This window comes from Takifugu rubripes, chromosome 21, assembly GCF_901000725.2.
Source record: "Takifugu rubripes chromosome 21, fTakRub1.2, whole genome shotgun sequence".
Taxonomy (NCBI): domain Eukaryota; kingdom Metazoa; phylum Chordata; class Actinopteri; order Tetraodontiformes; family Tetraodontidae; genus Takifugu; species Takifugu rubripes.
In genome coordinates this window covers 4,166,923-4,192,758 of record NC_042305.1, presented here as the reverse complement: position 1 = coordinate 4,192,758, position 25,836 = coordinate 4,166,923, and the positions used below count along the sequence as shown (strand labels likewise).

General features: G+C 42.2%; 1 protein-coding gene across 8 annotated transcripts in view; it reads left to right on the top strand.

The window, feature by feature from the left end:
* rimbp2b (RIMS binding protein 2b) overlaps positions 1 to 25,836 on the top strand; it is a 58,869-nt gene that overhangs the window by 6,628 nt on the left and 26,405 nt on the right. For all 8 annotated transcript variants that reach the window (XR_003886589.1, XM_029829483.1, XM_029829482.1 and 5 more), the window contains exons 2-4: positions 4,820 to 4,954; positions 19,667 to 19,750; positions 25,092 to 25,184. Coding sequence is in view for 7 of the 8 variants with exons in the window: in XM_029829483.1 (XP_029685343.1) it covers positions 4,820 to 4,954; positions 19,667 to 19,750; positions 25,092 to 25,184 (312 nt within the window). In the remaining variant the exon portion in view is untranslated. The remainder of the gene's footprint in view (positions 1 to 4,819; positions 4,955 to 19,666; positions 19,751 to 25,091; positions 25,185 to 25,836) is intronic.

Genomic DNA, 25,836 nt, shown 5'->3' with positions numbered 1-25,836 from the left:
TACGTAACGCTGTCTTTGGCATGGAAATCTCTGTATAGATGGCTCTGGGAAGCGCAGCGACAGCAGAGAAAAAAGTGCATTATCATTGTCAGCAAGCCGGCCTTTTTAACTGATTGTTGGGAGGTCTTGTGCATGATTATCCAAGCGTGCGTCTCTTGCATGTCCACGGGGTGGTCGGATGAACAGGCTGAATGAAGACGTCTTTGGAGTCCAAACAGGCGACCGCTACATATTACATATGTGATATGAATATAAATATGTAGTCCCGGTGACTCAGTGTTGGCCGTTTGACTGGCCTTTTGTGGCAGTCAACTTCAGTGGAGGTCAGAGGGCAGTAGCCAGTACCGTAATCACATCGGGGATCCAACTCCATGCATAATTGATTGTTCTTGGAGTTAATCAGGTCAGTCCACTCGAAAGGTTGGAGAATATTGAACCCCACCCGGTTTGTTGATTGGGCAGATGCTTATAAGGAATAAAATATACAACATACAGTAATAGTTTGATTTTAGAGAAAGGGGATGATCATGTTATGTAACTTTGCGTTGCTATATGAAGAGATCCCTCTTGTCAAGCTTGGGTTGGAGGCATCAGAGCCAATGGGCTCTGCTCAGTATCTTTGATTATTGCTACTCTGCACGCTGGACAGAGACCTCAGATGTCGTTCCTGGAATCTGCTAAAGCCACTTTTCAGTTTGGGGTCTTCAACTTTTCCCTCACTGCTCCTTTAACCTTCGATCTTTGTTCTTATGTTCGGTCCTCCTGAAGGTGCTGGTACGTACTGCTGCCTTTTCCTGCCATTTATCGACAATCACAATGTCAGGCTGATTAGCTACCGCCATTCTTTTAACTTGGTGGAACACTCAAAGGTGTTTTAAGCTTTCAGTCTGCAGTCATACTGTTCCCGAATTACTAGCTACTTGGTAATGGTGTTCCTTGTTTTCTGTGGGATTCTATTAGAAACAGCAGATTATATACTTCAAATAATCATGTTGTCCCTAGTTTTGGGTCAGGGTGCTGATACGGATGGCAGTCTGGATCCCTTCTCAAAGGTGGACCATCACGCCAGCAGGTGGGGATGCGGATGATTATGTGAATCGTTACAAAATCCACAGGCAGTGATGATTATTTGTCAGGATTTGCTTTGTAATAGAAAAGCTTATCTCCTACGTTCCAGTCTCGATTCTAAGGTAATAGGTTTTTACTTTGGCCCTGGCCACACTGAGCTCATTTTCTTCAGAAAGGAACATCATGTTTACTAACTCACAACCTGCTACATCAAGCATGCCTACAGCAGGATAATGGATTATTACGTTCCTCTGGCAAATGTACCAGTCAAGAGAAATTTCAGATGAAATTAGCGCTGGACAGTAGGTGCAGCAGTACAGTAATTAAGTTTAGTTTACTGTACGAGAAGGAAAACACAGCAGTCTATGTGCCAGACTCACTCGGCCTGATGTCCACTGCACTGCCTTCATTCTGCCAATCAATGAACAAGGTCTCAGGTTAATTGTGTGAAGATGCTGTAATGAGGTGGATTGCATTAACTTTGTCCTGACCAAAAAGAAGTTTCTTTCATGACATAAAGACACTCAAGCTGACTCATTGTGCTGGTTCAACAACAACGTATGATCTTTTCTGACCTTTGAGGGCTACAGCACAATATGACTGTATGCTAGAAATAGTGGCTCAATGGCGTTTCGCTAGGAATAAGCATCATGAGAAGAAGTGATGCCTTCATGTGGATGCAAATACCTCCAACTCTGACAATGAGCTCATTACATTACATTACTCACTGCTCTGCAATGTTATACAGCCAGATTAAATGTTCATCTGACAGGGCCAGTTACGCAACGTTAGTTTTTGTCTCCAGAAAAACGCAACCAACTCAAACCTATTCGGACCTTTTGGAAAATCGGGAAATCCTTGAATAGTTTTGAGTTTGGATTTGAAGTTGTGGTTGTTTACTGCCATTTGTTTTAGCAGCATAGCTAACGACGACACTGAGGAGAGCCAGGCCCTCAGGGACTGTGCCCTATCTGCTAATCTTTCCATGCTTGTTGATAAATTCCTGAATTCATCCTGTTATTGTGGACGTATCGACAAAACAGATGTGATGGAACTATCTGCAGCTACATCAGCTGGCTGTAATCATTGATTGCGATGAGGTTAGCATAGCTGTTCCGTAAACAGTTGTGTTCATAGTGTAAATTCAGCAGCTACTTTGTGACACAAACTTTGTGAGTTTATGATGTGTATTTACAGGAACCTGTTATTGTCTTCCAGAGGTGTTTTGCAATAAATACCAGGTGTGTGTGAAAGACATTTGAATGACATTCTGAATTCTGCATCATCATCATCGTGTTCTTCACTACAGCGCTACAACCAAAACTGGTGATGTATGGTGTATGATGTATGTGAGACAAATGTTATAGGCCATATTATAGGCCAGAAACAATTACAAAAATGACCAATAGGGCTTCTCAGCACCTTTAAACCTGTGTGGACAGCAAGAGGGCTTCAGAACGCCTTTTGTCCATGGGTTTGGTTGGATTGTTGAGGTTCTGACACTAGTTTTGCCCACTGGCCACAGCGATACAGCTGCAGACATGTGGTTAAATATAGTTCTGCTTTTAGGCACGAGTGGCATGTACACAGAACCGTTGTATTAGTCTTCTCTACTAAACCATGGCGTGAGCAAAAAGGTCATCTTCTGGCCACAATCACAAACGTCAGGGTGGGGTACCTCCACCCAGTGGAAGAACTGCAGGCAACACCTGAGGCTCTGGTCCATATTTGGACCAGTCAACTAAAGCATTGTCCTCCATGTCCACACTTTGTTGTAAAATTCATGAAAGCAGCCGGGATAGTCGCCCCCCCATCCTTTTTATTTATGGCCTGGCAGTGTCCTGTGCATGTTCCATCAAGTTTATACTTTTATGCAGCGACAGTCTTTGCATTCTTGAGTCAAGTTACAGCCCCCCTCCTCCGTGACACAAAGGCAGCATCTGGTTCCACCTAACTGGGCCATGAATAATTGAATAGGTGACAATATTATTTCCAGCAAACTCCAATAGCGTGCCGATAAAAAGCAGTTTGGGCGGTGCTGTCAGCCTCGCTGGCTGAGAGGGAGAACCTGGCTGGTGGATGCCATCCTAAACTGGTGTTGGCTGAATGGTGTTTGTCACTTGGTTCACATGTCGATTGGTGGTTTGGAAGGTGAGTTGGGAGACACACTTTGATGTGTGACTGGGATCAGATAATTTGAGCTCATATTCCATTTCAAAGGGTCAGCGCCTGTATGACAAATGTGGAATCTTTCGAAACTCCACTTTCGAATGTTAGAAAGTGGAGTTTCTACTTTATTTTGATAACGTCCTGGAGCACCGTTACAGGAAACAGAAATCAGAACACATACACCCAGACTTTGATCAAAGTGAAATGTGGTCTGCATGGGCCCTCAGGAAATTTGGCTAAACAATGAACCTAACAACAATGAACCCATGTGGACAGGATCACAGCGTGTCTCGATGGATCTTTTCTCAGCTTGAACGTCAGTAAAATCAAAGCAATATTGTTGTCAAAAGTAATTTGTAATGTCACAATTTATATAAAAAACGAGAGGATCAATATTGTCCCTAAATTTAGATATTTTCATTTGAGGTGGGCAGAGGCAGCTCAGGCTGTTGGGGGCTGGGCTGAGAAACAAAGGGTTTTGAGTTTAAGCCCCAGTGCAGACAAAACATGGAAGCTGTTCTAGTAGTAGGGGAAGCTGCCAGAACACCTTCAGAGCACTGCCAAGGTACCCTTGAGCAAGGCGCTGAACCCACATAGGTCCCTTCGATGAAGTGGTGACTCATGTTGGGTTGGACCCCGCCTTCGCCCGTTGTGTAGCCTCCCAATGAGCCCAAAAGGGCTAAAACATTAAAGAAGATGAGATGAGACGAGAGATTTAAGGTGTTTTTCCAGATGCAAATCTCAATTTCAAGCAACATGTTCCAACCATTGAATACAATTTGGCAAATCTACCTTTCAACTTGATGCGGATTTTCCATACTCACTACAATCTTTGCCATCATATCTTACTTCCTCACATTTTGGGGGTCAGGCAGGAGAATTATCAGCCATTAATCCAGTAGCGTCATTTAAGCAAAATGCAAGTCTTTGACTTGTTATGATCAAGGGCATGAGAAAAAGCTCAGACTTTAGAGTTTTCATTGCTTTAAACTGTTCTTAAATGAATCTCTCATGCCTAAAATTCTAAAGGATTTGCTCCTGCATGCTTCTGCACATTCAGAGGTCTGTAAGCTCCACCAGGAGAGCCTCACTTCAGGACTGTTTGGTACCTCTGTGTCACTTTTCTTTTGCACCGTCTGCAACGTTAGATTAGACTCAAAACAAAACATTTTCGACAAACATGTTAAACACTGCAGCAATATGTGCATTGTTTGGACCTGAATACCTTATTTGCATCATGAGTGTGTGTGTTTGCATATGCACATTTGTGAACATGCTTGAAGCTCCATGTACTTTGCCTTCATGTTTAATGTTTCTCTCTGTTATGTCTTACATCGTTTCAGTTGTTAACCTGTCACCTGTTAGCGGACTGCACTTGCTAATTAGCTTGTTCAAAACCAAGCACCCCCTCCCACACACACACACACACACATACACACACACACGCTACCTTGTAGATACTGAAATTTGAAGTGCTACAATTAATTAAGGGTTGCGTTGCTTATCCAAAATGGCAAAGAACGCCTGAGCAATGTCAATATTAATGAAGACAATATTCTGTTTTCTTACCACCCCCTGACAGATAAATGAAGTTCTTCCTATCCACATCTCAGCTGTGCAGTGTTTGGACAGCTTCCATATTTTGGAAGACAGAAACCAAATTTTGAAGCTCGGCCCAGAGACCCTGAGCCACCAACGGCTACAGCAGAAGTTACTGGTGAGTTGCACTCTATTTACTGAAGAAAAGGGGATTGTGGGTGCTGGGAGGGGGTCGGACCACCCGAATCAGATAAAAACTGCTGCGGAGGCTTTTGCTGTCAGCGCTCATGTTTGCCTCTAATAGTTCTTTCCCTCTGTCGGCGGCTGAACTTGTGAACCATAAATTATTTTTCCGGAAGTTGTTGGTAAAGTGCTGAAATGAGCCGTGCCTGTTTTTGACCGCGCTCATGTTGAGGAGCTGCTGAGAGCAATCAGCAGTGGCGTTTTCAACAAGAGTCACAGACCAGTTGAAAAGACAGCAGATGACAGAACTGCAAACTTCAAAAACATCTGTGAGGAGCGGAAATTAAGAGGCAAGAGCCTCGTCATTAGTGCAGCAGTGATTAATACATGCGATACCAGCTGCACTGTGCAGGGGTGTGAGCTTAGCACTGCTGACGGCAATTGTTTGCATAATGAGGGTGGTGTGAACTTTATTTATAAAACTGTCTGCCCGCCTATGACAGAGCTCCTTATTAATGAGCGTGTCAACGTATCTTAAGGGGTCGTTTGCCATTTCAGAGGGGTGCTGAACCATTCTCAAAGTAGCCAATTCTATCGTTCTGTTCAAAATGGCAACAGGAAGAAGCTTGATCATCTGACTTTGGCTGCGTAGGTTTTCATCGTTTAAGAGAATAAAGGTTTCACATCTCTGTCAGAGACCTGGTCGCTCAGAATCTGGTTCCTTGTACCTGAGATGAGGGTGCAGAAATAAATGCCTGTCGGTGGTGTTTGAGGAGGATGAATCATGCAGAATGACCAGCAGGAAATAGCCCTGTATATAAAAAAACAACAGCCACAACAAATAAGAACTTGAAATGGCTATTTATATTTAACTCTTGTTCTCTGTGGACCCCCTGGGACAAGCATTGAGTGGAACCACCTTTTTTAATCAAATTTGGAAAAGGTGACAGTTGGGTAGACCAGATGTCCTCATAGATACCCACTAGAATCTAGTGGGTATCTACGAGGCTAGCTGGTCTGTCTTTCCACATGTGGAAAGACACGCAGAATGAGTTTGATAACCTTTGAGCTGCAGGAAGAAGCTTTTTCACGACTCACTGTGATGTTTTCTTCTTTCTTCACCTCTATTATGCTGGTTTTTTCTTTCTTTGGTCCATATAGACTTACTGACCGTCCGACGTCGGAGATCGACTCAAACATGTCTTTGACAGTTAATTCTGGTTGTTAGCGTCCACTTTTTTGTTTAAGGAGATTTTGTTTTAAAAGTGAATTGTTCATTTCCAGAGGTTCGTCAGGTGTTGGGAGCACGTCAGGAGCACGTCCAGACACTGTCAGGAGTTCTCAACAAATTATACCCTGTGATTAACAGAGATTTTCAAATCGATCATACATTGAGATCTTGCAGTTAATCGTTCCGTTTATTTTTTTCTCAAATGTCAGTTGTCATATGACACATTTAAGAAGTTGGCTGGCGTGTTGGTGATTTTCAGCCTTTATTTCTGTTTGCTGAGTGATTTTTAATGTTGAACTCAAACACTTTTGCTCGCAAAGTTGCTCTTCTGTCCGCTAGTGTTGCTGGAAGGGTTTATTTTTCATATTTCTCATGCAGTTCACCTGTAGGGATTTGCTTTTTAATTGATTTTTTTAAAGTTTTAATTTAATTTTTATATGTTTTTGTCACACGGTTGAGGTCTCTTCTCATATATCGCCCTCTCATCCATGCTACTTTGCTGCAGGGCTAATCTTGAGGTAAACTGGCAGTCATTCCATGATGTCTAAAAATAAATCAGGCGCATCTGTCCGAGTGAGGATTGAGCTTGTTTCAAATTTGATAGATGTGAGTTAAAGCAACACACGTAACATCGGAAGCAGTCGAGATTCCCCGATTTCATGCACCGCTTGGATGTTCTAGGTTTTCGACAAAGACCTGTCTTCCTGGAAATCATGTAAAATAATTTTTGTGTAAATTCATCCAGCTATGACTGACCTACCAGCGTAATGAAAAACAAAGGACGTGACCTAGCATTCATCTGTCTCTTAGCTGAAGTGGTCAGGGGTAGTTTTCCCTGCCCTCATAACTATTCATCAGCAGAAGCGGGCCTCCAGTCAGGCCTGTGGGTTTACTGGGATGACCAAGTGAATCATCAGGCCAAAGCACATTAAATATTCATCATGCAGATTATAAACTTCACACATGCTCTGCAGTATAGCAGATAATGTGCTTATTCATTCTGTTCATCACTAATTAATCTTAAAATGTTCCTCCGTGTGAAATGAATGTGTCAACCGCTTTGCCCGCTTCAACAGTGAAGTTTCACCACACCTCAGTCTTTATCAAAATTTTCAAATATGCAGACACGATGCACAGAAAGAGTGGATATTATTTACTGCGAATAAATAATGCTACTAAATGCGCTACTGTTTCTTTTGGTTTACCTTATTGTGTTCAAGCTTGCTCCCTTGAACTTTGACCTCTTGCCCAGCTTTGTGCTGTGGCATCCCCATATGTGAAATAACAGTGATTTTCAGTTGGTTATTTTTAATAAGTCATGTCTTATATGTTCTAATGTCGGTGGGGGGGGGGGCTCATGCTGAGGGCCAGCTCCCCTCAGTATGTTTACATCCCTCATAATGAAATTAGAGCCGTGTGGTGCCCACACCCCAGGCCTCCACTGATCCCCTAATTCAATTGCCCCTCTTATTAACGCTCAGATGATGCTGGCTGATCCCCTCCCCTTCCTATTCCACATTCTTTACTCTGCAGCCCCTTCTGTTCCTGCTCCTCCTGTCCTTTTTTTCTGCGTACAGCTCGTCCACGCTCTCATTTTGACACCACTGTGTCCGTCTGTCCGCTGCATATGCCAAGAGCACCTGGCCAGTACCAGACAGTTGATCTTTGTATTTAAGAGACGTTCAGACATCAGGACACACATGTTACAAGTAGTTATTACAGCATTAATGAATCCACTGAAAAAATAAAATCATTCACACTGTTATAACCTCATGAACATATTTTTAAGGTTGAAATTCAAACACTTAACGAAATACTGCTCTTATTTGCATAGTTCTGGATGGATGCCTGCCACAACCTCAGTGACAGACACACACTCACAGACACACACCGGGCAAACTACAAACACAAACACAGCCCTCAAATGTTGCCTGTTGAGAGAAATATCCTCTGTCGTAGAGACAGATGAGAGGAAGAAATTCTTTCTGTCTTCTCCAGGGTCGACTACAGTTTCCATGTTCAAGATAAAATGGGAATCAAAATTGCCTTTGAAGAATTTTCATGGTTACATCCAAAGAAATGAATATAGACTAATATAAATTCAAGCAGGTTGGGCTGAGAAATGACGGGTTCTCAGTTTGAGCCCCAGACAACACCTTCAAAACACTGCCGAGGTGCCCTTGAGCAAGGCACCAAACCCAAAAATGCCCAACTTAAGGCCCTCCAATGAAGCGGCGACTCATCCAGGGGTGGACCCTGCCCATCTTGTACCCTCCCCGTGACCCCTAAAGGGATAAAGCAGTTAAGAAGATGAGACGAGATAAATCCAAGAAAGTCACATTAAACCAAATTAACAACAATTATTTCAATGACAACAACAACAACAATAATAATCAGACATTGAGACCGTATCAAAACGTGGGGCAAAGCTGAAATGTTCTGCACTTGCGTGGGAATATTTTTAAAATATGATAATATCATCCTATTATATTATGTTACTACGTTAATGAAAGTAAAACTCCATGGCTTTATAAAGATTAAAACACTGGGGGGGGTATCTGATGTTAAGCCGGTTAACAGATTTATCACAGGTTTTCAGAATCCCATCTCCTGACCAGCATGCATGATTTTCAGGATGCCAAAGCTAAATCTCCGCCAAAGTTTCTTAATCTCCCACCATTATTAAAATTTCAATCCACTACAGGCTCTCGTTCTCGTAGGATGAATCTGCCCTTTTAATAATGTGACTGGTTTAACAAGATAGTAAAGTGTTCATTTAATGTTCATAAGCCCTATTAGGACAGTGATCATTTTAATGTGATGGCAGGAGTCGCTTGAGCAGCCTCTCATTTTACGAAGGAAGAGCGGATTTTTCTCTCTTCCTCACATACAAACTTTGATGCAGGATGTCGATGATTTGGACTGGTCGTCTGCTAACTCCTCTAACTCCTCTCATCACTCTCCAGCTCCTCTGATTCATCTGTAACACACCTCAGGTACACAGCTCATAACACAACCTCTGCGGATGAGCGTCTGCCACAGGCGGCGTCTGTAATCCATTTACAGCTGATGAGCCCTCTCTCGCTTTGTGTATGCAGTTAAATGCAGTTAGTAGTTCATTAATGGCGCCGCTGGCTGAAACTTTAGTTCTGGCTTTTCTTCTGTGCATCAGTGCACCAGGCACAAGCATCTTCATCATTGGCTGAGCCTGTTTTTGAGCTATGTGTTGCTGAGTTGTGCAGAACGGAGCAGCTGCTGGTAAAGATGAGCTGAGCTCACGCTTTGTGGGACATTTAGGAAACTTTTTAGGAAAATCCCACAGGCTTTTGCGATTTTCTTGGTTTTCCATATTTCTTCTTTTGACAGATGTCCTCTTTATGGACAGAAAACAATCAGGACAGAAGACTTACTGTCGCTGTGTGTGATTTAGAGAACACACGCATCGAAAGAAAATGGGGCAGATTCTGAATAATCTTCCGTGAACGCATCTGTGGTTTCCAACGCCATTTTAATAATAATGAACGTCAAATATAATTTTAAATAATGAATAAGAGGTGTCATTTCAGCTGCTGTTGGATTTACAGCTTAAAACCTGTTGCTGCCTAATTGTGAGAGACTTTTCCACAGATGATGAGTAAGAAGCAGAAACTATTGTGCAGTATTTCGCTTTTAATATAGATTGTTCTTAGTTTTAATGCACTCAAAAACAAAAATAAAACTGAGATCAAAGATAACCTGAAGTACAGTATGTATCTCATAGGTCTTTTTTCAACCTAAATGTGCTTATGACCTGGCAGCAGCTTAATGAGGTCGCTCCTATAATGTGGTGGCTAATTATAATGTCTGTCATGAACGTCCCCTCGCTACACTGTAGGACCGCTTTAAAGGGACAGTTCACACCTGAGTGCTGAAGTCTTTTCAGTGTGATGCTGGAAAATGACCAAAAAGGGCCTAAATGAATCAATTCAGTTCCAGTCTACTGTTAAGTCCTGAGGTTTCGATCATGTGTGCAGCTTCCCGTGGATGGCGTGCGCATTATGCCTGTTCTGATTTCAATTTTACATGTTAAAGCCTCACATGCGTGGACCGTGTTATCCACTTTGTTCAACACTTGTGCTCAGCGTGTGCCTCTTAATTAGATGGGTGCCTGTGCAGAGTGAAAGGCCAACGATGGCTGGCAGCATTTCTCATGCAGACAGAGAAGCTGACTGATAAGCTGGCGTCTCACAGTGTCACAAGCGTTGTGATGAGCTGTTTCTGGGGTTTTGCCATTGTGTCCCGCTGTAACCCTCCCGCTTGCTGTTTGTCTCAGTTGGAAAAGCTTTTTCATCCAAACGGTTATTCGATGGTTAGGCTTTTTGCTTTTGTCCTCTGTACTTATTGTTGGCTTTTCAGCCTAGATTGCCTCTCACTGCCTCAGAAATATGCTGTCATCTGTCTGGCTTTGTCATTAGAAGGTGCCTTGGGATGAGTGTATGAGGCAAATGGTTCAAATGCTACCCTGATGTTTTTGTCCATTGGGTCATTAAAAAAAAAAAGATTATTTTTCAGGAGAATTTTGAACCTGCTGTGTGTATTCTATTCATTTATTGTATCAAACACTGTGGTGGTTGGCAGACTGGAACCACCGAGTGTGCAGTAATGTGATCAGCAGGCTTGAATAGCCTCGTGGACCTGAGATGAAGTTCTGGATCAGGTTGCTGCAGTTCCCTCTGGAGAGGGGTCATCGCTCATCTCTTAGCTACAGTCTGCACACACCTGTGGAGACTGCTGGGTTACCTGTTTGTCTGGACATGAGGGAATTGGTCTTTAAGGCTTGCACCATCTCTGTTTGGGAGGAGGTAAGGCTGAAACGGGTGAAAAGGAAGCTTTTGTATGATGGGGTGTACTGGAATGAATGAATGAATGATTCATCTCCTGGATTGATTCGTTTGTCAGCGTATTGGCCACTTGCCTGTCCTGCAGTGTCGCTCTTTTGATATTTGCAATAAATTTAAGCTGCATTCCTGATTCCATTTGCATTAATAAATACAACAAAACAACAATTTTACTGTCAACATAATCAGAAACAAATATCCTTTCTCAAATTTATGTTACAATCAGAACAGCTTTCTAACCTTCAGTTTTACACCATTTGACCACTATTATCATTTCAGTAACACGACCACAGTCAAAAGTCTCTTATTAGTCAGACGCTGAACTGAGTCCGTGCACCAGCCTGACGCTCTCTGAGCCTCTGATTCCTTCATGTCTAGCCTTGTTCTGACCTGTAGTTTCATATCAGAGATAAGCTAAATGAGAACTCTCCAGGAGTCCTTTACCTGCTTTGTGAAACTTTCGATTTCTAGCCTATTAGCAAGGGAATCCATGTGGAGTTTCCTTGCTGCAATGCTGCCATGAGCATCGCCTTCATCTTAAAGAATGCCTCTCCCCTCCTTTTTTCTCAGCTGATGACTCACACTCCAGCACATCCTGCAGAAATCTCCTCACATGCACCAAAGAGAGGGAGGGTGGTGTTATGGTGCCATATGTGCTCAGCTACCTGCTCTGTTTACACAGAACCTGTGCTCTTCAGCATTCCTGTGCTTTCCATCAGCCTGGAAATGCAGCTACTTATTTGTTTATTTATTTTGCTAGACCCTGACTTAATTATGCATTTATTCAGGCAAATGGTTCCGCTATCAGCAAGCACAGGCTTCAGGAGAGCATTTCAACAGATGCATCTTATTCCGTCAAGTGCATTTGAGGTCATTATTTCTCATCATTTTCAAGTAAAGCGCGCGCCAAATGAGAACTGGAAAGACTTTGAAAAGGTGCCATTTGTAGAACATTCTCCTCTCCTGGTCTCCTCCCCAGCAGTGAGCATGCTCACATTGTGTGACATTTGCAGTTATGCTGAAATTCACTGTGCCCGTGCTGCAGTGCTGTAGGTCTGCTGCCCTCTGGCCCTAGCTTCCGTGGATATAGAAAAGAGTCCAAGCGTGATTAATAGCTGTATATGTGCAGCAGGAAACACAACAGCCATGTGTGCTGCCATTTTTTTTAATACACATCCCCACAGGCTGAGTATTACATAACGGATCTCTGAAGTTGCTTGTGCTGATTTTTAATTGCTTTAGTTCATTTATGGCACGTTTGGTAGCCGTGTGGCCCTGCATTATGTCATAGGTGGGATGACACACGGTGGGTGTGTTTCATTTTCATTCAACATTCTGATGGTCAAATCAGTATTTCATTTCTCAGGACAAGCAGAAATTTTACACCAATCCAATTCCACTTTAAATCCGACTGGCACTCCCCCCCCCCCACCACAAATGGGCTATTTTAGGCCCTTTGTGTCAAAACAGGAATGTCTTATTCTTGGTGCATATGGAATCATTGCACTGGCATCATTTTTTTTCCCTCCAGGAGCCATTTTCAGTTGGTTTCACCTGCCCTTTGCCCTTTTGCTACATGTGTATATTTTGCTAATGTAAACTACATGCAAAATCATACTTGCTGTTACACCAAGAGACCCTAGTGGTGCAAGCTCTTTCACTTATATTTTGGTTGATTCTTTGAGTGAGTAAAGGTACAAAGAATGCATATTTGATTTCCAACAGTCCGAAGCTGCTCAGAATGTGTGCAGATTTTCTGGCAGTGGAAGGATGGGATTTCATTGGGAGTTGACTCATCTTAATGCAAAGCTCAAGCGAGGACTTACTCTGCCGCTTAAATAATCTTTCCCTGTTAGTCTCACAAATTGAATCAAGTTTCATAGCTTGACGCTTTTAAGCCGGACATCATTGAACGTGTACGGTCAAGTTGTATGCACTTGAACATGCTGTAGACAGAGCAGCGCAATTCAGTTAAATATTTTATGTAAAAGACGACATTAGTGGTAAATCAGACTGCTACTATAAAAGTAGCAGGTCAGAAATTTCCATAATGCAGTTTTAATAGTAAATCACAAGTTGTTTACCTCGATTGCTTCCATTTAGATGGATATGTAAACACTAGGGCGTTTAGGGCCCTGCCTCAGGGCTCCTCGGCAGCACTCTGAAGGTATCCTGGCACCTCAATCTACTATCAGAACACCTTTCCTGCTTTGACAATAGAAGGTCTTCAGGCAAGAATCCTCCGCTTCTCCAACCAGATCCCTACACACTGAACTCCCGCTGTCCCCATACAGGAAGTAGGATTCCATATAGATTTTTTAGGATCTGCATGTTTAGGATTATTTTTCTTCTTCAGAAACCAATGGTGTCTATGATGGAAACATAGATTTGGTTTTTGTTATGGGGTAACTGACCCTCCCCTGTTACTGAATTTCCTATTTAAGGTCAGAAATGTGGCGTTAACTGTCTCTCATGCAGCCACACTGACAACAATAAGACCATTTAAAGACAGCGAAGGCCACACGTAAGGCTTGCAAAGCCCACAGTGAATCTATTCGCTGTGTATTGTAACATTCTCAATTTTCTACCAGCCTGCTGAACTGATGGTATTTTATGTGGAAACTAATTGTAACGAGGCCTTGCTGAGCTCTGAACCAGTAAAACCCGACTGTGTTCCCTCAAAAACCAACATTACCCAGTTCCTGCTGAGTCCAGCCAGCAGAAATCAATGGTGGAGTCGATTTTATTTGTGTGGCCGGCCCGTTCTGTGTGCAACACGCTATTCCATTAAGCAGGAAAATAGGCAACACAAAACAATCATTAGGCTCCAGTTGGGTTGTGCTTCACACACATCTTGACATGTTTCTGGCATGACAGACAGGGACAATAAATATTAATCTAACCTTAATTATTAGAGTGTTAATACAGATGTGATCAACGTAGCAAACTCTATTTGTGAAGACCGTGAAGTAAACTGTGACACTCGCTCGACCTCTCATAATTCCAGTGGGGACGACTAAAGTCACCCTCTATTACACAAGAAAAATACATAAATAGAAAAAAAAAAAAACAGTGAAAGTGTTGTTTACTACCAAGCATGGGCGGTTTGGGGCAACACACAACTTCACTGCACCACTAATATACTCAATCTGGGTCAAATTGTGTCCACCACATAATGTTGCATGAAAGGGAACCAAACTGACAACCGCTAAGTGCTCCAGTGTTCTTACAGTATTATTTAATGCTTTGTATTTGTGAACCCCTTCCTGTCTCCTATTTACAGTTTTGAGTAAAAGAAAATAAATCTGAAGGCTCAAATTTAAGTTGATCGGGTTATAATTGGAAAAGGTGGCAGTCATCGTTGGGGTTCCACCTTTTCCTGCTGTTGAAACTCCTTCCTGTCCCGGAGAATCAGTTGAGACAGCTGATTTATGGATGGGGTGAGATTATTGATAACGGAGGAGATTGCAGCTGCATCCGTCTCCTTCAGGACGAAATGATGTTTGGTAGTTTTGTGCTCACTCCTACAGGACTGAATCGTTCTGGCCTCGAGGACGCAGCCTCAAAGTATTTAAGGCTCTGAAGGCCAAAATGTCACTTTTTAGTGCAGTTAAATTCAGTCTAGATGCAGATAGTTAACTGATGTAAATCAATTTTATTGTGTGGTCCAAGAAATAAATAAGAAACAATGAAACAAGATTATGCTTTTGGTTTATAATTTTACCGTATTTTGAGTGTTATTCACTTTTCTTGGGCTGCTGCGGAAGCTGCTTTATGTTAATTGCAAGGCTAATTTGGTTTGTGGCAAAGTATAAAGATTTGAAGCCAACGTCTGTTTCACAAAAGTCAATGTGAAGACCAGGTTGTTGTTTCTGATCTGTCTGTATGTCTCTAATGTGTTTTAATCTGAATTCTGGTGGGAAAACAACAACTACAATAGTAAAGGGCTGAATAAAAGGTGCATGTTTAAATTGATTAGTCACATTGTCAATATGGAGTGTTGGCTGTGGTAATTACTGGTAATTGAGTGCTTTGTAAACTGGCATTTATGGATTCCAGACTGGGAGCCGAGATGCCTGTTTTTGGCTCTTGTTCCTGTTGGGTCGGAGCCTCCCTCTTTATCTCCTCCTGGGCACCACCTGTCTCTCTTTACTGAGCACAGGAGCTCTTCACCCACATCCTAATGAGGGAAACCTATCAAATCCTTATCTGTCTTGTTCTGCGAAGGCCAAAAGCCAAATCTGGCACTTTAATAATAATCAGCTCACAGATGGCCTTTTACCTCACATCTTATAACATGAAACACTCTGGCGCCAAAACTCAGCCAACACTAACTTTTTGATCTTTGACATCGCCACAAAAAGTCAAGGTACATTCATTAAATTAGGCTTTGCCAGCTGGTGGAAAAGACAAGTAGCGTTGCCTGTATCCAGAACTGCTCCTCCCTACAGGGTGGAACAGCATATGTCTGTGGACCTGGCACACGATCAAAGCAGGAGGCGATCCGCAGCGACAGCCTTTCCCTTTAATGTCCATCGTTTGTGGCAGGAAGACGGTTGAATTACAGCTGGTGTAGACGCACATGTCCTCATCACACTCATCTGAGGTGAGCCTGAGCTGAAGAAATAGGCACCTTGGGTCTGTGTGTATGGTCAATGCCAATGACCTTCGGAATTACAATGAAAGAACATCAGAGCAGGTGCAAAGAGCAAAATCTATTTCTAGAATATTTGTCATGGTTAATGGCAAACCGTGTCCTGAAGGCAGTAGCCGTCAGAACACCTCCCACTGTAATGATCTGTTTTGGTCTATCTTGACATTTCACGGGTCAGCGATTTCTGCATTACCAGAGACGTCGGGTGTGAGTTGTCGGATCAGAATGAATAGGACAGCATGTAATGTTTTGTGTGGTAATCAGCTTATCTGATTGAGGGCCAAGTGTGAGGACAAACAGGCCGACCACTTCGATGTGCGCTAATTTGAGTGCGACAGGTTGCTCAGTTGGCTTTTGAGTGATAAAAGCTCAGATGTATTTGCACAATATACTGTTAAGAAGGGGTTAAAACAGCCTATGCTGCTTTTTATTATGTAAAAAAGCCTTTAGATTTATATCATGCATATGCAGATCTTCTGCTCTGAATTCTGAATGCAGTTTTTTAATTCACCCGAACAGATACAAACCCATTGAGGTCAGGTTCTCTTTCAGAAGGGTGACCTGGCCAAGAGGTCAGCAGTAAAAAACAGTGCCAAGGGAGCTGGAACACAACAATTCAAAATTTGATACACAGGCACTGCTCAGCCGTGGAGAAGGAGGAAGGAATTAAGCCTAAAAGAGCCTCAGAAATTAGGGTCAGGCAATGTGCATATCTGCGTGCACTCAAAGAAGGCGAGTTCGAAGTTTCATATCCAACTCACCGTGGTGGGAGAGGACAACATCTCAGTGGCGAATGCTATGTGAACGTCCTGAATGGTGGCAATTCCGTGACGTGCAGATCTGGACCGGTGCTTCACTGGCTCACATTATGGAGACTCTTGTTCTGACATGACTGCCTGAGGAGTGAACGCTCTCCAAATGTCTTTGGAGACATCACGCCACGGCACATCTACCTGTACGGCAACTGTCCTTGTTAATTAGACCGGCATCACCTGTGATTTGTGAATCCGAGCCAAAATGATTCCTCTGCTGGAATGTTTTCAGAAAATTGCAATTTCCTCGTTCGTTCCGAAACAGCAATTTTTCCCTTGTGACATGTTTGTTCCTTTTTGAGGCATTAATCTTGTGAATTAAGGCCATTTTAACATTTAAACCACGCAAATTGGAGAGACGTGACGCTCTCGTTTCAGCTATATGCTTTCTGTAATCGGTTTTAAAGTGTTATTTGTGGAAAAATGGTTGTTTTTCTTGACAAATTGATGATTCCTGCCCGCAGAATAAGTGCTTGATCTCAAAGCTGTGCTCCACAGCTGCTCTGTGGGAGGAAAATGAGCTGGTATGTGGCAGTGACGATGTGTCTGAATCTTGATTGGCGCTCAGCTGTCTGTTAAGAATAAATGACTCTCTGCAGCCTTTGATATTTCATTACATTACATTAAATTTGACAAGGATCCCGAAGAATCACATCACATCAGCAAGACTACCTCGGGAGAAGCCATCTCTTTGTAAGTTTTTGTGAAGTACTGGATTAGATGTTAGCATATGTATGTCACTTCCTCCCCTGTTATTGCTTCTGGCATTTAGAGCAATTGTATAGTCTGCCAAGTCTGTGTTTTGAACCAGATTTCCCAATCTCAAGGTCAACACTGACCATAAAACCAGTGGGCTGTTAACCTAAATGATGTCTTGAATATACTAACTGGCTAAAAAAAAGTCACCACCAAATCAAAAAAGCTATATTCATACTACGGTATACTGCGTTTAGCTCATACCTGCATTGCTTCTTCCACTGTTGTTTTGTCCAAATTTCACCAAATGTTTAAGGGATTACCAGTCATGATCATTGCGGATTTGTTTTCCAACCACATTTCTTCCTCAAAGACGATCATTCCCCACTATCCTGGTTTTCATTTTGGATAGTTCTGAAACCAATTCTAGCAGTTTCTGCAATCTCCTGAGATGTTTTCTCTACTTGATGCTAATGTGACCCTTCTCAAACTGACAGCATTTCCATGAATTCCATGTGTGTGTGTGTGTGTGTGTGTGTGTGTGTGTGTGGTGTGTCTCTGTGTGTGTAGTGTTGAACCAGTAGTGGCCATTTTCCTCGATATTCAATCCTTCTCCAGTAACCAGTCCATTTAATCTCAGTCCTCTCAAAACTTAACAAAAGAGTGAGTTTTCACGCTGTTTTATTGTACCCCGCATGTTGATGTTGATGTTGAATTTAGTCTCCATCAGAGTACCCAAAGCAACATTGACAGTTCAGAAGTTAGCAAGAGTTAGCTTTTGAGATGAATGACAGTCTGCTGAATCCCAGCCAATGACTCTAGCCGGGGATGAGTAAGCCTCTGTGTCTGAGTGGGCAGCAGTGGTGGGCCTGGTTGCAGCAGTAATCATTATAACGTCTCTGCGGACTTTTAGTCAGCGCATAATAGTTTTAGCTGACAATAAAATGCAGAAGTCAAAGCTGCCTTTGTGTTCATGCAGTGGAATTGTCAGATTTTCTGGAGGCACATTGAACACACACATTGAAATGATTAATCTATATTAGTGTTATTACAGAGCCTCTTTTCTCTGCTCTGGTCCTGTAACAACCCCTCCATTAGTCTGTTTAGCACACAGGCCTGTAATTGCGTCAGAATTGTTGCCATTTGTTTTTCTGCCTTTTGTTAGTCATTTCCTCTGCCTTTCCCATGGTGCTCATCCATTCCTGTCTTGTCCTCCTCCTCATCCCTGTGTGCTCCTCAGTAGTGATGTGTCAAACCGAGCAGCAGCCATGTAGTCTTGTGTCGGGGGCTCTCTGTCAGGCCGCTGCTGCCGGTGAAGAGAGAAAGAAACTTCAGACGAAGGTGATCATCACCGCCGCTGCATAATGGACAACGGCGAGAGTCAGATGTAAATCCAGCCTTCAGCAGGAATTTAACCTTTCACCTACAGTTTCCATCAGCTTTCTTTTGTGAGGTTGTTTCCTCTCCTTTACTCCTGGTGTTGCTGTCTGTGGCTCCGCGTGCACGTTGACTTTGATGCTTCTGTGATTCCCAAGTCATGCTTGCGTGTCTGCACTTACGTACATGCACATGCATACTCTGTTGTAGGCAGTTGGAGGGTACAGTATTAGTGGAGCGCAAGCATCTGTGTCGGTGTGCAGACTTAAGCTCTTGTTTATGTAACTTGCTCTGCCATTTCAAAAGAAGTGCAAATCTACACCCGATTGCAATGTGTCTTGAAGGGCAGTGAGTACCGTGTATTCATATATACTGTCAATGAAATTGGTTTGGTCAGTTTGGAACACGCATTTAGGACTGGTAGGCTTGTCTGAGACTTCCCAGCATCCTTACCTGGGAAAAGAAGAGTAAATTGGGGAAATATGTGATTATGAAAGAGGAAAGTATGTCTGGGATAGCACTACTGGCATTTCTAGATGCTAGAATAAGATTAAAGCTTGGCCCCAATAAAGCCTAAATAATTTTTAATCACAGTGAAAACATCTATCTATCTATCTATCTATCTATCTATCTATCTATCTATCTATCTATCTGTCTGTCTGTCTGTCTGTCTGTCTGTCTGTCTGTCCGTCCGTCCGTCCGTCCGTCCGTCCGTCCGTCCGTCCGTCCGTCCGTCCGTCCGTCCGTCCGTCCGCCCGCCTGACTCATTCTCTGAACTCATTCCATTCGTGTGTGTGTGTGTGTGTGTTTGTAAATAACAGTCCTATGCTCTTCATGCATTTTCATCCCTGGGGGCTTCAGCCCTGGGGGTATCTTGCAGCTAAAACGTTCTGTAATCTAGTAGATCATCTATGTAAGACTCTGTTGTATGTGTATGCACTCTCTCTTTCTCTCAAACACACACACACCGCACCAGCTCCATGCTGGCTTTGATGGAGTTCACTGAGGTAGCTTGTGTTCCTGACAAATTGTAGCAGTTGTCCTTTGCTTTTCTCTCCAGGAGACAGAGATCAGCACCAGGCGAAAGGAGTGTGAAGCACTTGAAGCAGAGGTGAAGAGAAAGAATCAAACATGTCAGACTTTGGTAAGTGCTCCCAAAATACACCCCCGGCCTTTGAGTGAAAGGACCGAGGCTGAAATTGATTTCTACCTGATAGTCTTGTCTGCCGTCATCACACATAAAGATCCCCTGAGATCCCCGGCTGTAACGATACCTTGTTCTTAAGCGATGATGACTGAAATTTGGAACCTGGAGCAGTTAAATAACAGGTGAAATCTGTGCACCTTGATAACACAGGGTGAAAAGAAAACATTAATAAATTAGCTGGATCTTTGGAAACAGCAAAAAACTCCCAAAAGTGAGCGCTGCTGTCTTTTATTCACACAGGACAACGTATTTATTTTAAACCACATCATTATGCTTTTCATGACGGTGACCTCGGTAAAAGGTCAGACACGTGTGATACAAATCTGGGGTCTTTATGGAGTGTTTGTTGGCATTCTCCTCACAGTGACCCAGAAATGTCATTCTGCCTGCTGCAGTGGCCCCTGAGAACCGGGGACAGAATCCACAGAAATCAAATCTACGAGGTGGTGGAGATAACCTACGGAGAATTCAACAAAAGGACTATATCTTCTCCTGATTGGTTCAAGGAAGCGTTTTTGAACTGTGCAAAATCAAATAATCAAATATTCATTCTTTTTAACATTAGCAATTTAGTTTTTATGGAACTCTTGTTACAGTTTTGTGGAAATAGTATCGAATTAATGGTTCAGGACAGTAATTAATTGATCAATAATTGAAATCATCACCACATTAAAGGTGTGGAAGTTTAACTGGTGCTGTATTAGTCTACATTTGCAGCTGTAGGCTGGCAGATTAGCTGACAGGAACAGCACCGCTGTGGTGCACCTGGGTTATAAATCATAACACGCACAGTCATCAGCACTGGGAGGCTTTACGATGAGGGGCCGGAGAGCCTTGCTGCCCTTCTCGTGATGTTTGTTCACAGAGAGTTTGGCATTTATTGACAGTATTGATTGTCAACGGTGACTTCCTGCAGATGGTCTGTGTAATCCCATTAGGATTTCATTCAGTGCGGACCTTTGTTAATCTGGGGTCTTTGCTTTGAAATTTAAAGATAAAGTTAATTTTTTACGATGAAACACTTAAACAGCAATGTGTGGCCTGGAGTGGACACCTTCAAATGGAGAGATTAAGCTTTTATTTAAATTGAAATGTTTGTGTTCCCCTGTGACCATGGGGCATTTTCTGATGAAGCGTCTTTGGGTCTTTTTGCCCCACATAAAAACACTCCATTAGTCCTGTTTCTTTGCTGCCCAGCACTCACATTCTCTGCTCACAGCGGCACATCGTGTCCTCGACCACTGTCAGCACACTGACTCCTGGGTAAGCTGCTCAAAGGACAAACTGTCCCTCAGTATTCAGCACAAATGGCATCCTGGTCCCCACAGAGTGCAGCACAGTTCTTATCGTCTCCTTTGATAAGTTCTAAGAACAGAGGCATAAATGCAGAAAAGAACCAGCCAACAGAATGGCGAGCTGGAGAAGGATGACAGTTGTGTCACTTAGTCGGACTCGCCTGTCCGTCTCTCTTCCACTTGTCTCTTTGCAAAGTTCAAAACAAAACTGCACCTATGGAGTAAGGGCTAGCTATTATTTAGCAGTATCTATGACACAATTTTTTATGATAACTGTTCCAGTTCCTTCTTTATCCCTCTGTTGTGATATCTGTAACACTTCTAACACTGCAATAAACACAGCAAATAAATAGTAAATCTTACATTTCTGCACCTGCAGGCTGCAGGGATTGGTTCCATTATATCTGGCCATCCCATCCGCTGCCTGTTTTATTGGTCCATTCGGATACTGTTGTTGTAGAAGTCCTCAGACATAAAGTCTGCAGCTTATTTCAGTCTTAATTCAGTGACTGTGGTGATGTGTGACAGCATCACATGGACATTTCACCAAGGTCAGAAACTGCGGCCTTTGACGAGGTCTGAGCGTAAAGAGTTCTTCTGAGTTTAAAGACGGCCGGAGCCATCTGGAATCTCCCATCTTCTCTACGCAAAACTACAGTTTATTCAGAGAAGCATGACTTCACTGGCATTTAGAATATGTTGCCATGGTAACACAATTGCCCAAATATGCAACTCACTTAATTTGTTGCTGGGGAAAATGACACAAGTCACATTAGTGTGCTGGCCTTTTTTACACATATTAAAGTGTTTTATGCATAACTGATTTGGTAGATGCACAGTCCCAGTAAAAGAAGTTCACTATTTATAGAAGTATGTCCATTTTCTTGTTACAATATTGGCATCATGTCACGCACACAGTCGAGCACTGTGGCTACTTTTATCATGTTGATGAATGTGATTAGTTCAAGAATGAATATGAAAACACTGCTGGTATAATTTAAGTGAATAAAACAGCACAAACGTAGCTCCCAAAGTTCAGTAGGCATTCAAATGAAGGTTTCTGTGCTCCACCATCTACAGAAATCCGGAAAAGTCTAATCATCTGTTGGCTTGAATGAGCTATAAGATCTGGTTTCCAAAGTGTGGGGAATGAGGTGCTAATGGTTGACATTAGCTGGTCTTTGGAGAGTCAGAACGCTGAGTTTCATGCAGTGTTCATAACCGGCGAAATATCAGACCTTCAGATAATGATGAGGTGTTATATTTAGGTTTATATGATGAAAAAAAGCTTTAGGCTTCTGAGCCATCCCTAAGCTCACAGGCCCACCATAGCAAAGGGATCATGACACACACTGATTTGTATAAAGCATTACCATGGTGACACTAAAGGACAAAGAAACAGCTGATTATCTGTTTCCAAAACAATTTGATTTGCAACGATACAGTACAGGAAAGATTGTTAAATGAGGTTAAAAAGCCATGTTGAAATGCTTAAATTAACCAGAGGCTTAAATCTTAAATGGTCATGCATTTATTGTGTTAATGGTGTACAGACAGTGGGATTTGAGCTGTATTTTTCCTTCAGAAGAACACCCAGAGGCTCAGCCAGCCCATATTAGTTCTGAAGTGAGGGATCAATGGATATGAATAAGAATGCCAATGCAATCTGCTTCTTGTGCAGGGAGCATTAAAACTGACTGCACATAACTGATGCTGGTTGAAATGCCAATATTTTGGGGGAACCCAACAGAAATGGAATTACTGGAACAGCAGCAGATCTCAGACTGGTACTGTTCTTGTTCACTCCTGTCCTGGACAAAATGTACCCTCAAATGCTAAATGCATTATGTGTTAGTGCTGCACAATGTCAGAAGCTTTAAGAAGATTTTAAAAACAAAACAACAAAAAAAAAAACCACTGTTTGTTATAATGATGTCAATGATGTGAATAGATGCAGTCACAATGGTGTTGCAGTGTCCTATATTATCTTCCATCATTAGGCAGATTCAGGATAAGCTGAGCAACTTTGCTTTGGTTTGTTTAAATCCTAATACATCCTCCTTTTGTACAATAGAAGAATTTACATCTTTGTACTCCGCTTGGATCTTGAATAATAACAATCACCCTGATCAATAAAAGAAATTAGTCATAAACTGTCACCGTTTAGTTCTGTCATGTAGCATTAACAACCCCGAGACATCATAATAGAATCTGACTATCATCAATGTGGGTTGCCATAATTAAACAATTAGTTAATACTAATATTTTTACAGTAACACTTTGCTTTAACATACTTTGCCCATCATGATCAGGGGATTTTATTATCCAAAAAGAAGCTTTTAGGCTTTCCAGGCAATTTTCTCTTTTCCAACCTGCTCAAAAACTTTAATTGTTCTGGACAGAGACAGGACAGTAGTGTAGCTGGCCCTGAGTGTCACACCAATCGTGGGGTAAAACCTTGTTCGTCGCCTGACACCAGTTACACGACCCTCTGTCGAGGAGCACTAGGTTTGAATTCTGTTGCAACGTTGTTCACCTAACATGATTTGTTAATATCAATATCGTTTGGAAACACTAAGAAGATCATAACAGGCTCAAGACACATTTGATAAGCTAACATAAGAAATGTAATGTGCCTTAAATTGTACTGGTGCAAAGTACAAATGAATGTAAAAGTGATCAAAAATTGCTCTAAAATTTGTTACAGGCATGTTAACAATCAGCACCAACTCCAGCCAACAGGGGGCGCTGCTTAACCCCCTTCAACTCAACTCTGTTCTAGATTGAGGGTTATTGTGGCTGGACACCCACTTGTTGGTAGCTACAGACCTAAAGTGTCTCCATTTGTAGATTTTAGATTGGCCTGCTGGATTTCTAAAGTCTTTAAATCGCTGTAAGCCAGGAGTGCCCATAATCCTACCCATGTGGGCCATAGTCCTTCTGGGTTTCTGTGCCATCAGCCCGAAAACAGGTGAAAGCGTTATGTGCCTTGTAGGACATAAATCCTGGCTCGGCTGTTGCCTTCAAGGACTCGATTTGGGCGGCCCTGTTATAAACTTTTCCAGTTTCGTGTAAATAAATCATAAATAAATTATAAATCAGTGACTGCAGAATTTTTATTTGGGGGGTAGGTTCAAAGTAGCTCTAGTTTACCTCCAAGCTCATTTTCTTTATTACACTGCAGGTATGCTAAACCCCTTCAGCTGTTTGGAAGTCATTAACTCAAGGGGTTACTTACTTTTCCCACTAGCATGATGAGGTTTTTACGGTTGTTCACAATAAAGATATTAAAGCTCAAAATGCTTATTGTGCTGTTATTTAGACACATTACATGTGTCAACACCTTTTGACTGACCACATTAAAGAAGAAAACCCATTTACATTTTTTTCTTCATGTCTGCATTTAACCTTAGTCATCTTTTATAAGTAAAACATAAATCAACAGGAGCACCCCCTCCATCTCTGGCCATTAAGAAGCACTGCATTGTATGTGATACATTACTGTACATGTATCATGCATGAGCTCATGGCTTCCTCGGCTCCTCAAAAGAACAACATTTGGCCTACATCATGCTGAAGCTGCAGTTAGCTCTATATCTCAGAAGGCTCCAGCTGACACTGCAAATAGCATCCATCCCAAACTACTGATGACGGATTGGTATTAAGGTTTTCTCCTCTGCAGTTATAGGCTGTATTATTTACCCTTTATAGAAGATAGCAGGGGAAGGTGATTGTTGGCATGCGTGCAGCATTGCAGCCTATTATTGATGGAAATGTTCCTGGTTTTCATCTCTGCAGGTAGGCATTTATACTGTAGGTTATTATTGTGACAGGAGTGGCAGCTTCTCTCACTCATGTCTCCTAAAACATACAAGAAAACCTTAGTGGATTACTGATGAATAATACATTGGCTAAAGCTGAGTTCGGCCAGCCTAGACTAATTATTGTCCTAAACACTTGTCTTTCTGCCTCCACTTTTCCAGGAGAATGAGTTGCAAGATTTCCTGGAGGAGAAAAACCATTTAAACCTGAAATTGTTCAGCAGCAGCAGCCACAAGGCATCCGAGTATGCGAAGGTAAGAGGAAAACATGTCATATATTAAAGTCTAACGGAGGAGGGGAAGGTGCAGGTTGTAGCAAGGAGCAGTACTGAAGAAGAATCCCTCACATTATCAACACTTTAAATCAGATCCGAGCCACATTTGTCTATCCAAGAGCCTTAGTGAAATAAAATACTGAACTTTAAAGGAGTGGATTGTCAAAATCTACAGATATAAGGAGACATAGTCAGATACTGCTAGGGTGCAGTTCATCACATTTACTCAGGACACCTTCAAAGCACTGCTGAGGTGCCCATGAGCAATCACCCAAACGCTCACATAGGGCCCTGCTACAGAGAGTGCAGAATTATTAGGCAAGTTGCATTTTTGAGGATTAATTTTATTATTGAACAACAACCATGTTCTTAATGAACCCAAAAGACTCATTAATATCAAAACTGAATATTTTTGGGAGTTGGAGTGGGGCTTTTTTGGTTTAAGCTATTTTAGGAGGATATCTGTGTTCAGGTGACTATTACTGTGCATAATTATTAGGCAACTTAAATATATACCCATTTAAATTATTTATTTTCACCAGGGAAACCACTATAACAGCTCAACATTCACAAATATACATTTCTGACATTCAAAAACAAATCAGTGACCAATATAGCCACCTTTCTTTGCA